The sequence below is a fragment of the Terrapene carolina genome, unplaced genomic scaffold, assembly GCF_002925995.2.
Source record: "Terrapene carolina triunguis isolate 2854851 unplaced genomic scaffold, T_m_triunguis-2.0 Scaffold31626, whole genome shotgun sequence".
Taxonomy (NCBI): domain Eukaryota; kingdom Metazoa; phylum Chordata; order Testudines; family Emydidae; genus Terrapene; species Terrapene triunguis.
In genome coordinates this window covers 7982-24175 of record NW_020695977.1, presented here as the reverse complement: position 1 = coordinate 24175, position 16194 = coordinate 7982, and the positions used below count along the sequence as shown (strand labels likewise).

The following is a 16194-nucleotide window of genomic DNA, read 5'->3' as shown; positions in this document are numbered from 1 at the left end:
TGGAACTTGTTGCAAGGGGATGTTGTGAAGGCCAAAACTATAATGGGGTTCAAAAAAGAATTAGATAAGTTCATGGAGGATAGGTCTATCCATAGCTATTAGCCAAGATTGTAAGGGATGCAACCCCATGTTTTGGGTTTCCATAAACCTCTGACTGCCAAAAGCTGGGACTGGATGTCAGGGGATGGATCACTCAATAATTGCCTGTTGTGTTCATTCCCTCTGAAGCATCTGGCATTGGCCGCTGAGAGAGACAGGATACTGGGCTAGATGGACCATTGATCTGACCCAGTATGACTGTTCTTATGAACTGTACACAGATCCCCAATCCAGTTCATATAGCTTAGATGCTTGTGCCAACATTGCCACTAGTGGCCTAGAGGGGTGAATGGTCCCTGTGCAGGCAGCGATGAATGCAAGGCCAGGCGTTGAACACCCCAAAGCTCAGGCCTGATTCTTTCTGTTGTTTTTGTTTGGCCAATGATGAAAGATAGGCCAACTGTAAAATTTGAGGCTGGGTAAATTCCCACTTCCCAAAGCCTTCAGCTGGCATTTTCAAAGGGGCTTAATTTTCAAAGATGCCCATCTACTGTCAGATATCCACCGAATGGAATAACCTTTAACTGATACCCAGCTGGGAGCAAATTGATCTGTGTGAACTAGAGGTGAGAAGGTCCCTGGGTATGTCTACACTACGACATTAGATCGAATTAATAGAAGCCGGTTTTATAGAAATCGGTTGTATACAGCCGATTGTGTGTGTCCCCACATAAAATGCTCTAAGTGCATAACGTCGGCGGACCACGTCCACAGTAACGAGGCTAGCGTCGACTTCCGGTGCATTGCACTATGGGTAGCTATCCCACAGTTCCCGCAGTCTCCGCCGCCCATTGGAATTCTGGGTTGAGATCCCAATGCCCGGATGATGCAAAACAGTGCCGCGGGGGGTTCTGGGTACATGTCGTCAGGTCCCTCCCCCTCCGTCACAGCAACGGCAGACAATAGATTCGCGCCTTTTTACCTGGGTTACCTGTGGAGACAACATACCACGGCAAGCATGGAGCCCGCTCAGCTCAGCTCACCGTCACCATATGTCATCTAGGTGCCGGCAGACGTGGGACTGCATTGCTACACAGCAGCAGCAGCTAACTGCCTTTTGGTGGTAGACGGTGCAGCATGACTGGTAGCCTTCATTGGCGATCTGGGTGCTGGCAGCCGTGGGGCTGCATTGCACCAGCCCCCTTGCCTTTTGGCAGTAGATGGTTTATTACGACTGGTAACCGTCCTCATCGGACAGCAGTGGCTGTTGATCATGGGCACCTGGGCAGACAATGATGGTTATCAGTCGTAGTATGCCATTTTCTGCCACGCGCCCTGTTGGATCATCAGACGTTAGCAGAGTCGTAGTATGCTATTTTCTGCCAAGTGCCCAGTATTGTCTGCTAAGCACCCAGAAGAGGCCGAGGGCGATCTGGGTGCTGGCAGACATGGGGCTGGCAGACGTGGGGCTAGATTGCTACACAGCAGCAACCCCTTGCCTTTTGGGCAGTAGATAGTATATTACGACTGGTATCCATCGTTGTCATACTGCAGTGGGTATCAGATGGTGCAATAGACCTGAAGGCTTACTGCCAAGCGCCCAGTATTTGCTGCCAAGCACCCAGAAAATGCCGAGGGCTATCAGTCATGCTGCACCGTCGTCTTAAGATGTAAAAAATAGATTTATTCTGTATTCATTTGCTTCCCCCCTCCCTCCTGTTAAACCCTGGCTTTTGAGTTCAATCTTTGGGGGGGGGGCATTCTGTGTGACAGTTGTTTGTGTTTCTCCCTGATGCAAAGCCACCTTTCTTGATTTTAATTCCCTGTACCTGTACGCCATGTCGTCACTCGCCCCTCCCCCCCCCCCCCCCCTCTTCCCCCGGGCCGTCAGATACTACTTTCGCGCCTTTTTTCAGACCAGACGCCATAGCTAGCACTGGGATCATGGAGCCCGCTCAGATCACCGCGGCAATTATGAGCACTATGAACACCACGCGCATTGTCCTGGAGTATATGCAGAGCCAAGACATGCCAAAGCAAAACCGGAACCAGCCGAGGAGGTGGCGATTAGAGCGCGGCGACGAGAGTGAGGAGGAAATGGACATGGACCTAGACCTCTCACAAGGCACAGGCCCCAGCAATGTGGAAATCATGGTGTTCCTGGGGCAGGTTGATGCCGTGGAACGCCGATTCTGGGCCCGGGAAACAAGCACAGACTGGTGGGACCGCATCGTGCTGCAGGTGTGGGACGATTCCCAGTGGCTGCGAAACTTTCGCATGCGTAAGGGCACTTTCATGGAACTTTGTGACTTGCTTTCCCCTGCCCTGAAGCGCCAGAATACCAGGATGAGAGCAGCCCTCACAGTTGAGAAGCGAGTGGCAATAGCCCTGTGGAAGCTTGCAACGCCAGACAGCTACCGGTCAGTCGGGAATCAATTTGGAGTGGGCAAATCTACTGTGGGGGCTGCTGTGATCCAAGTTGCCAGGGCAATGAGAGACCTGGTGATATCAAGGGTAGTGACTCTGGGAAACGTGCAGACCATAGTGGATGGCTTTGCTGCAATGGGATTCCCAAACTGTGGTGGGGCGATAGACGGAACCCATATCCCTATCTTCGCACCGGAGCACCAAGCCACCGAGTACATAAACCGCAAGGGGTACTTTTCAATGCTGCTGCAAGCCCTGGTGGATCACAAGGGACGTTTCACCGACATCAACGTGGGCTGGCCGGGAAGGGTACATGATGCTCGCGTCTTCAGGCACTCTGCTCTGTTTAGAAAGCTGGAGGAAGGGACTTTCTTCCCGGACCAGAAAATAACCGTTGGGGATATTGAAATGCCTATCGTGATCCTTGGGGACCCAGCCTACCCCTTAATGCCATGGCTCATGAAGCCGTACACAGGCAGCCTGGACAGGAGTCAGGACCTGTTCAACTACAGGCTGAGCAAGTGCCGAATGGTGGTGGAATGTGCATTTGGGCGTTTAAAAGCGCGCTGGAGCAGCTTACTGACTCGCTCAGACCTTAGCGAAAAGAATATCCCCATTGTTATTGCTGCTTGCTGTGCGCTCCACAATCTCTGTGAGAGTAAGGGGGAGACATTTATGGCTGGGTGGGAGGTAGAGGCAAATCGCCTGGCCGCTGATTACGCGCAGCCAGACACCAGGGCGGTTAGAGGAGCACAGCATGGCGCGGTGCGCATCAGAGAAGCTTTGAAAACGAGTTTTGTGACTGGCCAGGCTATGGTTTGAAACTTGTTTGTTTCTCCTTGATGAAATCTCCGCCCCCCCCCCCACCCGGTTAACTCTACTTCCCTGTAAACCAACAACCCCACCCTCCCCTACTACCCTCCCCCCTTCAAGCACCACTTGCAGAGGCAATAAAGTCATTGTTACTTCACATTCATGCATTCTTTATTACTTCATCACACAACTAGTGGGATAATTGCAAAAGTAGCCCAGGATGGGTGGGGGAGGAGGGAAGGAAAAGGACACACTGCAGTTTAAAACTTTAAAACTTTAACACTTATTGCTCGGGAAATCATCTGGGCTGCAGTGACTGTGTGGCCGGAGGCCCCTCCACCGTGTTCTTGGGCGTCTGGGTGAGGAGGCAATGGGACTTGGGGAGGAGGGCTGTTGGTTACACAGGGACTGTAGCGGCGGTCTGTGCTCCTGCTGCCTTTTCTGCAGCTCAACCATACGCTGTAGCATATCAGTTTGATGCTCCAGCAGCCGGAGCATGGACTCTTGCTTTCTGTGTGCAAGCTGACGCCACCTCTCATCTTCAGCCCGCAACTTCCTCTGTTCCTCCCGCGATTCAGCCCGCCACCTCTCCTCTCGCTCATATTGGGCTTTTCGGTAATCAGTCATTGACTGCCTCCACGCATTCTGCTGGGCTCTGTCAGCGTGGGAGGCAGTCTGAAGTTCTGTAAACATTTCATCATGCGTCCTTCGCTTCCTTTTTCGAATATTCACGAGCCTCTGTGAAGGAGAATGATTTGCAGCTGGTGGATGAGAAGGGAGAGGTGGTTAAAAAAGATACATTTTAGAGAACAATGTGTACACTCTTTCACGTTACATTTTGCTGTTCACACTACACAGCAGATGTGCTTTTGTTACAAGGTCGCATTTTTCCTCTTATATTGAGGGCCTGCCTGTTTGGTGTGAGAGATCACTCACGCAGTGCCAGGTCACAGATTTCAGCTTGCAGGCAGCCATGGTAAGACACAGTCTTTTAGCTTTTTTAACCTTCTTAACATGTGGGGATGGTTTCAAAGAGTACTGCTATCATTAACCATACCAAGCACCCGTTGAGTTGGCCATTTCAAATGGGTTTGCAATGTAAAAGGAGGGGCTGCTGCGGTTTCAGGGTTAACGTGCAGCACAAACCCAACTAATAACCCTCCCCCACACACCCAATTCTCTGGGATGATCACTTCACCCCTCCCCCCACCGCGTGGCTAACAGCGGGGAATATTTCTGTTCAGCAGACCAGGAAGGGGCACCTCTGAATGTCCCCTTAATAAAATTGCCCCATTTTAACCAGGTGACCGTGAATGATATCACTCTCCTCAGGATAACAAAGAGAGATAAGGAATGGATGTTGTCTCCATGCCAGCAAACACCGGGACCATACGCTGCCATGCTTTGTTATGCAATGATTCCAGACTACGTGCTACTGGCCTGGCGTGGTAAAGTGTCCTACCATGGCAGACGGGATAAGGCAGCCCTCCCCAGAAACCTTTTGCAAAGGCTTTGGGAGTACATGAAGGAGAGCTTTCTGGAGATGTCCCTGGAGGATTTCCGCTCCATCCCCATACACGTTAACAGACTTTTCCAGTAGCTGTACTGGCCGCGATTGCCAGCGCAAATTAATCATTAATCATTAAACACGCTTGCTTTTAAACCATGTGTAATATTTACAAAGGTACACTCACCAGAGGTCCCCTGTGTGCCCACAGGGTCTTGGGTGAGTTCGGGGGTTACTGGTTCCAGGTCCAGGGTGATAAACATATCCTGGCTGTTGGGGAAACTGGTTTCTCCGCTTCCTTGCTGCTGTGAGCTATTTACATTATCTTCAGGCTCATCTTCCTCGTCCCCAGAACCCACTTCCCTGTGTGTTTCTCCAGTGAGGGACTCATAGCACACGGTTGGGGTAGTGGTGGCTGCACCCCCTAGAATGGCATGCAGCTCTGCGTAGTAGCGGCATGTTTGCGGCTCAGCCCCGGACCTTCCGTTTGCCTCTCTGGCTTTGTGGTAGGCTTGCCTTAGCTCCTTAATTTTCACGCGGCACTGCTGTGCGTCCCTGTTATGGCCTCTGTCCTTCATGGCCCTGGAGACCTTTTCTAATATTTTGCCATTTCGTTTACTGCTTCGGAGTTCGGCCAGCACTGATTCATCTCCCCATATGGCGATCAGATCCCGAACCTCCCGTTCTGTCCATGCTGGAGCTCTTTTGCGATCCTGGGACTCCATCACGGCTACCTGTGCTGATGAGCGACCTGTGCTCTCCACGCTCAGCAAACAGGAAATGAAATTCAAACGTTCGCGGGGCTTTTCCTGTCTACCTGGCCAGTGCATCTGAGTTGAGAGTGCTGTCCAGAGCGGTCACACTGAAGCACTGTGGGATAGCTCCCGGAGGCCAATAACGTCGAATTCCGTCCACACACACCCAATTCCGACCCCCTAAGGCCGATTTTATCGCTAATCCCCTCGTCGGAGGTGGTGTTAAGAAACTGGTTTAAAGGGCCCTTTAAGTCGAAAGAAAGGGCTTCGTCGTGTGAACGTGTCCAGGCTTAATTCGATTTAACACGGCTAAACTCGACCTAAACTCGTAGTGTAGACCAGGCCCCCGTCTCAGCTGAGATGGGAGCAGCCCTACACTTTCAAACCCCCAAACTCCTGCTTTTGAAAATCCCACCAGGCCCCTACATACTTTTAAAAATCTGGCCCTTCGGTGTTCTAAAATCACGGGCATTGACAAAGCCTGAGTTAGCAGCCCAGGCTCTGTATTCAATGAATGGGGAGAAACAGGTGCCTAACAATGGGATCCACACAAGCCAGCATGCTGGGCAGGGAGGTGCCTAAGCCAGGCAATGGGAAATGCTGACCAGAACCATAGAATATCAGGGTTGGAAGGGACCTCAGGAGGTCATCTAGTCCAACCCCCTACTCAAAGCAGGACCAATCCCCAATTTTTGCCCCAGATCCCTATAAATGGCCCCCTCAAAGATTGAACCCTAGGTTTAGCAGGCCAATGCTCAAACCACTGAGCTATCCCTCCCCTTAGGGTTTGTGCTAAGCCATAGCCCTGTTGCAGTGTTAGGTGCCTCTGTCCAGGCCAGCGGGAGGCATCCATCTTGGCTTGTGAGCCACAGTTGGGAACCCTGTCCTAGGGTCAGGCACACATGGTATTTTTTTGCAATGTGGAGGTGCACCTACCTCATAACTGTCATACCAGTGGCTAGGATACTCACCTGGGATGTGGGAGAGCCCTGATTCAAATCTCTCCTCTGCCTGATGAGGAAAAGGGACTTGAAGAGGGATCTGCCACCTCTCAGGTGAGTGCTTTAACCCCTGGGCTGTAGGATATTCTGATATGGGTGCCCTCAATTTGATCTGTCCCATTTTGGATAAAGACATGATTGGGACAGAGAGAAAGCAAGCCCCAGAGTGACTCTCTAGCCTGGTGGTTAGAGTGCTCCCCTGGGAGGTAGCAAACCCAGGGTCCAGTCCCCTGCTCCAATGCCTCTGTAGTTATTTATTGACAGGGAGCCCCTCCTGATAATACCCCATAGCACTGATGATGTGGACGTTGGCACTACATCCTTTCTCAGAGCAAGGCCTTGTCAGTGTTTTTCTCTCTCTGCTCATCCACACCTTTGCCCTGTTATTCAATCCCAGGTGACAGGTTTAAGTTTGGGGCTGTGGGTGGGTCAGGTGACCAAGAATCACAGGAGGGAACCTGATCCATCAGAGCAAGGGGGACCAGTGGGTAGGACAGACCCAGCGGAGGTCTCTCTGGAGAAGCCCAGAGTCTGGAATGGGCCTGAGGAGCAGAGAGAGCTGGACCTGATGCTCTGATCCAAGAGTAAAGACTAGAAGAATTTCAGGTCACAGGGAGTCTCCTGAAGGGGATCCAGAGGGGTCCCAGGTCAGAGAGGACTTGGGAAGAAGCTCTCCATAGCAACCAGAGGGGAGGACTGGCTGGAGTGACCTGCACTGCAGGGCAGGAACCGAACCCGCAGAGGGAATTAGGAGCCCAGGAGGAGTGTAATGACCTAGTGAGCCTGGAGAAGACAGTCTTGAGATACTGGCTTTGAGATAAAATTTTATTTTATGTCAATAACCAGACACCAGAAGCAGAGATAAATTTAAATGCACCAATTGTAGCAGTTTGTTTAATTGGGAAAGGGGAGAAATGGAGGCAGTGGCAAGTCTGACACCAGTTGGCCCTATCCCTAATCCAACAAAACACTTAAGCATGAGATTAATTTCTGGTTTTCAATGGGACTACACATGTATTTAAAGTTAAGTATGTCCTGAAATGGTTTGCTGGATCAGGGCCTTAGTGCAGACTAGTCAATGGAGGGGAGTTTCGAATTCACAACCATGAGTGTTCGGAACAGATCCTCAGGTTGTGTAAATTCTCAGAGCTCTGTTGACGTCAATGGAGATATAACAATTTACACCAACTGAGGATTTGTCCCTTCCTTCTTAAGGAACCTGAGCATGATGGCTAATGTCAGGATGGCCGAGTGGTCTAAGGCTGGCTAACCTAGTGAGGAGGGCTTTAAACTAGGTTCACCGGGGGAAGGAGACCAAAGCCCTGAGGTAAGTGGGGAAATGGGATACCGGGAGGAAGCACAAGCAGGAGAGTGCAAGAGGGGAGGACTCCTGTCTCAGACTGAGAAAGAGGGACAATCAGCGAGATATCTTAAGTGCCTATACACAAATGCAAGAAGCCTGGGAAACAAGCAGGGAGAACTTGAAGTCCTGGCACAGTCAAGGAACTATGATGTCATTGGAATAACAGAGACTTGGTGGGATAACTCACATGACTGGAGTACTGTCATGGATGGATATAAACTGTTCAGGAAGGACAGGCAGGACAGAAAAGGTGGGGGAGTTGCATTGTATGTAAGAGAGGAGTATGACTGCTCAGAGCTCCGGTATGAAACTGCAGAAAAACCTGACAGTCTCTGGATTAAGTTTAGAAGTGTGAGCAACAAGGGTGATGTCGTGGTGGGAGTCTGCTATAGACCACCAGACCAGGGGGATGAGGTGGACGAGGCTTTCTTCCGGCAACTAGCAGAAGTTACTAGATCACAGGCGGTGGGTCTCATGGGAGACTTTAATCACCCTGATATCTGCTGGGAGAGCAATACAGTGGTGCACAGACAATCCAGGAAGTTTTTGGAAAGTGTAGGGGACAATTTCCTGGTGCAAGTGCTGGAGGAACCAACTAGGGGCAGAGCTCTTCTAGACCTGTTGCTCACAAACCAGGAAGAATTAATAGGGGAAGCAAAAGTGGATGGGAACCTGGGAGGCAGTGACCATGAGATGGTCGAGTTCAGGATCCTGACACAAGGAAGAAAGGAGAGCAGCAGAATACGGACCCTGGACTTCAGAAAAGCAGACTTTGACTCCCTCAGGGAACTGATGGGCAGGATCCCCTGGGTGAATAACATGAGGGGGAAAGGAGTCCAGGAGAGCTGGCTGTATTTTAAAGAATCCTTATTGAAGTTGCAGGAAAAAAACATCCCGATGTGTAGAAAGAACAGTAAATATGGCAGGCGACCAGCTTGGCTTAACAGTGAAATCCTTGCTGACCTTAAACGCAAAAAGAAGCTTACAAGAAGTGGAAGATTGGACAAATGACCAGGGAGGAGTATAAAAATATTGCTCAGGCATGCAGGAGTGAAATCAGGAAGGCCAAATCACACTTGGAGTTGCAGCTAGCAAGAGACGTTAAGAGTAACAAGAAGGGTTTCTTCAGGTATGTTAGCAACAAGAAGAAAGTCAAGGAAAGTGTGGGCCCCTTACTGAATGAGGGAGGCAACCTAGTAACAGAGGATGTGGAAAAAGCTAATGTACTCAATGATTTTTTTTGCCTCTGTCTTCACGAACAAGGTCAGCTCCCAGACTGCTGCACTGGGCAGCACAGTATGGGGAGAAGGTGACCAGCCCTCTGTGGAGAAAGAAGTGGTTCGAGACTATTTAGAAAAACTGGACGAGCACAAGTCCATGGGGCCGGATGCACTGCATCCGACGGTGCTAAAGGAGTTGGCGGATGTGATTGCAGAGCCATTAACCATTATCTTTGAAAACTCATGGTGATCGTGGGAGGTCCCGGATGACTGGAAAAAGGCTAATGTAGTGCCCATCTTTAAAAAAGGGAAGAAGGAGGATCCGGGGAACTACAGGCCAGTCAGCCTCACCTCAGTCACTGGAAAAATCATGGAGCAGGTCCTCAAGGAATCAATTCTGAAGCACTTAGAGGAGAGGAAAGTGATCAGGAACAGTCAGCATGGATTCACCAAGGGCAAGTCATGCCTGACTAACCTAATTGCCTTCTATGAGGAGATAACTGACTCTGTGGATGAGGGGAAAGCAGTGGCTGTGTTATTCCTTGACTTTAGCAAAGCTTTTGATACGGTCTCCCACAGTATTCTTGCCAGCAAGTTAAAGTATGGGCTGGATGAATGGACTATAAGGTGGATAGGAAGCTGGCTAGATCAAAGGGCTCAACTGGTAGTGATCAACGGCTCCATCTCTAGTTGGCAGCCGGTTTCAAGTGGAGTGCCCCAGGGGTCGGTCCTGGGGCCGCTTTTGTTCAATATCTTCATTAATGATCTGGAGGATGGCGTGGACTGCACTCTCAGCAAGTTTGCAGATGACACTAAACTGGGAGGAGTGGTAGATACGCTGGAGGGTAGGGATAGGATACAGAGGGACCTAGACAAATTAGAGGATTGGGCCAAAAGAAACCTGATGAGGTTCAACAAGGACAAGTGCAGAGTCCTGCACTTAGGACGGAAGAATCCCATGCACTGTTACAGACTAGGGACCGAATGGCTAGGAAGCAGTTCTGCAGAAAAGGACCTAGGGGTTACAGTGAACGAGAAGCTGGATATGAGTCAACAGTGTGCCCTTGTTGCCAAGAAGGCTAACGGCATTTTGGGCTGTATAAGTAGGGGCATTGCCAGCAGATCGAGGGACGTGATCATTCCCCTCTATTCAACATTGGTGAGGTCTCATCTGGAGTACTGTGTCCAGTTTTGGGCCCCACACTACAAGAAGGATGTGGAAAAATTGGAAAGAATCCAGCGGAGGGCAACAAAAATGATTAGGGGGCGGGAGCACATGACTTATGAGGAGAGGCTGAGGGAACTGGGATTGTTTAGTCTGCAGAAGAGAAGAATGAGGGGGGATTTGTTAGCTGCTTTCAACTACCTGAAAGGGGGTTCCAAAGAGGATGGATCTAGACTGTTCTAAGTGGTTCCTGATGACAGAACAAGGAGTAATGGTCTCAAGTTGCGGTTGGGGAGGTTTGTGTTGGATATTAGGAAAAACTTTTTCACTAGGAAGGTGGTGAAGCACTGAAATGGGTTACCTAGGGAGGTGGTGAAATCTCCTTCCTTAGAGGTTTTTAAGGTCAGGCTTGACAAAGCCCTGGCTGGGATGATTTAGTTGGGAATTGGTCCTGATTTGGGCAGGGGGTTGGACTAGATGACCTCCTGAAGTCCCTTCCAACCCTGATATTCTATGATTCTAAGGCGCAAGACTCTGTCTTTCCCACAATTGGATGTTTTGGTCTCTCTATGAAGGCATGGGTTCAAATCCCACTCCTGACACATCGTTTTGTATAAGTAGGAGCATTGCCAACAGATCGAGGGATGTGATCATTCCCCTTATTCAGCATTGGTGAGGCCTCATCTGGAGTACTGTGCCCAGTTTTGGGCCCCACACTACAAAGATGTGGAAAAATTGGAAAGAGTCCAGCGGAGGGCAACAAAAATGATTCGTTTCAGAGTAGCAGCCATGTTAGTCTGTATCCGCAAAAAGAACAGGAGTACTTGTGGCACCTTAGAGACTAATAAATTTATGTGAACATAAGCTTTCGTGGGCTACAGCCCACTTCATCGGATGTATAGAATGGAACATATAGTGACGAGATATATATACATACAGAGAACATGAAAAGGTGGGAGTTGCCCTACCCACTCTAAGAGGCTAATTAATTAAGATGAGCTATTATCAGCAGGAGAAAAAAAAACTTTTGTAGTGATAATCAAGATAATCCATTTGAGACAGTTTGACAAGAAGATGTGAGGATACTTAACATAGGGAAATAGATTCAATGTGTGTAATGGCTCAACCATTCCCAGTCTCTATTTAAACCTAAGTTGATCGTATTTAGTTTGAATATTAATTCAAGTTCAGCAGTTTCTCGTTGGAGTCTGTTTTTGAAGCTTTTCTGTTGCAAAATTGCCACCTTTAAGTCTGTTACTGAGTGGCCAGAGAGGTTGAAGTGTTCTCCTACTGGTTTTTGAATGTTATGATTCCTGATGTCAGATTTGTGTCCATTTATTCTTTTGCGTAGAGACTGTCCGTTTTGGTGAATGTACATGGCAAAGGGGCATTGCTGGCATATGATGGCATATATCACATTGGTAGATGGCTGGAGCACATGACTTATGAGGAGAGGCTGAGGGAACTGGGATTAATTATTTTGCAGAAGAGAAGAATGAGGGGGGATTTGATAGCTGCTTTTAACTACCTGAAAGGGGGTTCCATAGAGAATGGATCTAGACTGTTCTCAGTGGTACCAGCTGACAGAACAAGGAGTAATGGTCTCAAGTTGCATTGGGAAAGGTTTAGGTTGGATATTAGGAAAAACTTTTTCACTAGGAGGGTGGTGAAGCACTGTAATGGGTTACCTAGCGAGGTGGTGGAATCTCCATCCTTAGAGGTTTTTAAGGTCAGGCTTGGCAAAGCCCTGGCTGGGACAATTTAGTTGGGGATTGGTCCTGTTTTGAGCAGGGGATTGGACTAGATGACCTCCTGAGGTCCCTTCCAACCCTGATATTCTATGATTCTATGAACTGATCCACTCAAGGAAGGGAAACAGAGCATGTTACAAATTTATCCAGTTGAAACAGATTAAAATTCAAACACCAAGTACTTAGGATGAACTGTTTGTAGATAAGCTGTGGAGTAAGATATTGTGAGTGAAATTCTTTGGTAAATAATGTTTAATAATTAATTTTTATAATAAAATCATGATCTGAGCATAGTCTTGAATAGGAAATGAGTCTCAATAATTTTCATAAACTATTCATTATCTGAGGGGTAACCATGTTAGTCTGGATCTGTAAAAAGCAACAAAGTGTCCTGTGGCACCTTTAAGACTAACAGATGTATTGGAGCATAAGCTTTCATGGGTGAATACCCACTTCATCAGACGCATGTAATGGAAATGTCCAGAGGCAGGTATAAATATGTAGGCAAGAATCAGTCTGGAGATAACGAGGTTAGTTCAATCAGGGAGGGTGAGGTCCTCTGCTAGCAGTTGAGGTGTGAACACCAAGGGAGGAGAAACTGCTTCCGTAGTTGGATAGCCATTCACAGTCTTTGTTTAATCCTGATCTGATGGTGTCAAATTTGCAAATGAACTGAAGCTCAGCAGTTTCTCTTTGGAGTCTGGTCCTGAAGTTTTTTTTGTTGTAAGATGGCTACCTTAACATCTGCTATAGTGTGACCAGGGAGGTTGAAGTGTTCTCCTACAGGTTTTTGTATATTGCCATTCCTGATATCTGACTTGTGTCCATTTATCCTTTTCCATAGTGACTGTCCAGTTTGGCCAATGTACATAGCAGAGGGGCTTGCTGGCACATGATGGCGTATATAACATTGGTGGACGACCAGGTGAATGAACCAGTGATGTTGTAGCTGATCTGGTTAGGTTCTATGATGGTGTTGCTGGTGTAGATATGTGGGCAGAGTTGGCATCGAGGTTTGTTGCATGGATTCGTTCCTGAGTTAGAGTTGTTATGATGCGGTGCATGGTTGCTGGTGAGAATATGCTTAAGGTTGGTGGGCTGTCTGTAGGCGAGGACTGGCCTGCCTCCCAAGGTCTGTGAAAGTGAGTGATCATTGTCCAGGATGGGTTGTAGATCACTGATGATGTGTTGGAGAGGTTTAAGCTGAGGACTGATGGCCAGTGGAGTTCTGTTGGTTTCTTTCTTGTGCTTGTCTTGCAGCAGGAGGCTTCTGGGTACATGTCTGGCTCTGTTGATTTGTTTCCTTATTTCCTTGTGCGGGTATCGTAGTTTTGAGAATGCTTGGTGAAGATCTTGTAGGTGTTGGTCTCTGTCTGAGGGGTTGGAGCAAATGCGGTTGTACCTCAGCGCCTGGCTGTAGACGATGGATTGTGTGGTGTGTCCGGGGTGGAAGCTGGAGGCATGAAGGTAGGCATAGCGGTCGGTGGGTTTTTGGTATAGGGTGGTGTTAACGTAACCATTACTAATTTGTACTGTGGTGTCTAGGAAGTGGACCTCCCGTGTAGATTGGTGAAGGCTGAGGTTGATGGTGGGGTGGAAGCTGTTGAAATCATGGTGGAATTTTTCCAGAGTCTCTTTCCCATGGGTCCAGATGATGAAGATGTCATCAATGTAGCGTAGGTTGCTAGATGCCAAAAATCATGGACTGAATAGAGACACTGGATTTATGGTTTAGTACAACAATCCATAATCCACTACCCACCCCACCCCCCAACTCCGTCCCTATGACTGGAGACGTGTTAATGGACATCTTACTTACACTGGTATAAACCTAGAATAACTCCATTGACTTAGTGGAACGAGTCTGGATTTACCACTGTAAATACAGCATTTTGCATAAAAAATCATACAGGATATTCTTATTGGGACAATAACAAAGTATCATCAATTGATTGTGTTTGTAAAGAAACACAGATAAAATCCATGTTCATAAGCGAAATATAAACATTTTATTCTTGCTGAATAACTTCCACCCAGCGAGTCTCCTCAGGGAAGCTTTGATTTCCTTGTTCCTCATGCTGTAGATGATCGGATTCATCACTGGAGGCAGCACAGAATAAAGAACAGCCACCATGAGATCCAGACCTGATGGAGAGCTGGAGGTGGGTTTCAGGTATGCAAAGATGCCAGTGGAAACAAACAAGGAGACCACAATGAGGTGAGGGAGGCAGGTGGAGAAAGCTTTATGCCGGCCCTGCTCAGAGGGGATTCTCAACACTGTGGTGAAGATCTGAACATATGACACAATTATGAAAACAAAGCAGCTTGAGGTTAAGCACACACTAAAGATGAGAAACCCGACTTCACTGAGGTCTAAGTCAGAGCAAGCAAGCTTGAGTAGCTGGGGGACTTCACAGAAGAACTGATCCACCACGTTGCCTCCACAGAAGGATATGGCAAACGTGTTTCCAGTGTGCACTGCAGAGTAGAGAATAACACTGATCCAGGCACTGACTGCCATTTGGACACAAGCTCTTCTGTTCATCACTCTCTCATAGTGCAATGGTTGGCAGATGGCGACATATCGGTCGTACGCCATGATGGTCAGTATGGCAAAATCTGCTGAAGCGAAGAAGACGAGGAGAAAGACTTGAGCGACACACCCAGAATAAGAAATCACTCTGGTGTTCATGAGGGAGTTGGCCATGGATTTGGGGACAGTGACAGAGATGGTACCGAGGTCTAGGATGGACAAATTCATCAGAAAGAAGTACATGGGGCTGTGAAGGTGGTGGTCTAGGGCTACAACCGTGATGAAGAAAAGATTCCCCATCATGGCTGCCAGGTAAATCACTAGAAACACCACAAAGTGCAAAATCTGCAGCTCCCGAATGTCAGAGAATCCCAGGAGAAGGAACTCAGTTATGCTGGTTTGGTTAGACATTTTCTTTCTTAGTTCATCGTGTCCTGCCTGTGGAGGGAAAGACAAGGGCAATGGTCAGGATTATAGTGAGAGAGGGAGTGACCCTGATTCCCCCTCCATAATATCTCATGATGTGAATATCAAATGTGCAAATCATTCGTCACTTCTATTGACTGGAGGAACAAGTGTTCTTCACCGCTCACAAACAAATGCCAATATGTGGCTTGATCAAATGCAGTATGGAGGATGGAACAAAGTACAACCCAAATCCAACAATGTTAGCCAACGTTTTGCCCCTATTGCTACAGACACCAGGCTCATAACTTGGCCATGAAACTAAAATGCCCACACAGCCTGATTCCCACTTTTCTGGGAAATGCAGCATAGACTTATCCGGAGTCCCACATGGCAGCTCATCTGTGATTATTCCATCCCAACACCACACAGATGGCCTGCTGCCTGATTACACATTGATTTATGGCACCAAATCATAGCTGCATTCCCATCTCTGGGCAATGATGGGCTAGTAGCATTGCTCAGTTACTGCTAGGTTGTATTGTTTTGCTCTGTGACTTTATGTCTGTGCTGTGTGGGTCAGTGGCGGTCAGGAGACTTGGGTTCTACTCTTGGCTCTGCCACTGATCTTCACTGTGACCTTGGGGCAGTCACTTCTGCCTCTCTTTCCCCTCCCTCCATTTGTTTGTCTTGTCTACTTTGAATGTGAACTCTTTTGGGGATGGACTGTTTCTTCCTATGTGTATGTTCTGTGCACGTGTAGACATTATTTTTGTTTAGCGGGCAGCAGTGTGGGATAGAGGCTACGATGGTAGACGAGGAAAGCTGGGTTCTAGTTCCATCAACCTCCTGCATGTCCTTGGGTAGGATCAAGATAGACAGGCTTTGTTTGGGGGCTTCGACTCTCTGGGCTTCAGTTTAGAGAGGTTAGTATGTTTAAAATATATTCTGTGGGCTACCAACTTGGCTACTTACTTAGTTTTACCATCCTGCAGCTGCTCCTTTGAAAGACATAAACACGGTTGCAATAGAGGGAATGGGTTGGAAATTGTGGTGTCATTGGACAATATTGAGTACTCAGACAATTTCTGCTTTATTTCAAAGGAAAATTGAGTTTTCAGTTGAATACATTTTCATGGAAAGTCTCTGCTAGCCATAAACATGAAAACATTTTTTTATTATGACTAAAATTTTTCAGTTTCCAACAGTTTTAGG

General features: G+C 48.0%; 1 protein-coding gene across 1 annotated transcript; it reads right to left on the bottom strand.

Annotated features, from left to right (window-relative positions):
• Positions 1-14028: 14028 nt before the first annotated feature.
• On the bottom strand, positions 14029-14985 carry LOC112121521 (olfactory receptor 14A16-like). Its single transcript, XM_024220488.1, has one exon. It carries the CDS (start codon positions 14983-14985, stop codon positions 14029-14031), a length of 957 nt encoding a protein of 318 aa, XP_024076256.1.
• Between the last annotated feature and the right edge of the window lie 1209 nt (positions 14986-16194).

Coding starts and splice junctions, on each gene's coding strand:
- LOC112121521 (XM_024220488.1), bottom strand. CDS start 14,985: ATGTCTAACCAAACCAGCATAACTGAGTTCCTTCTCCTGGGATTCTCT.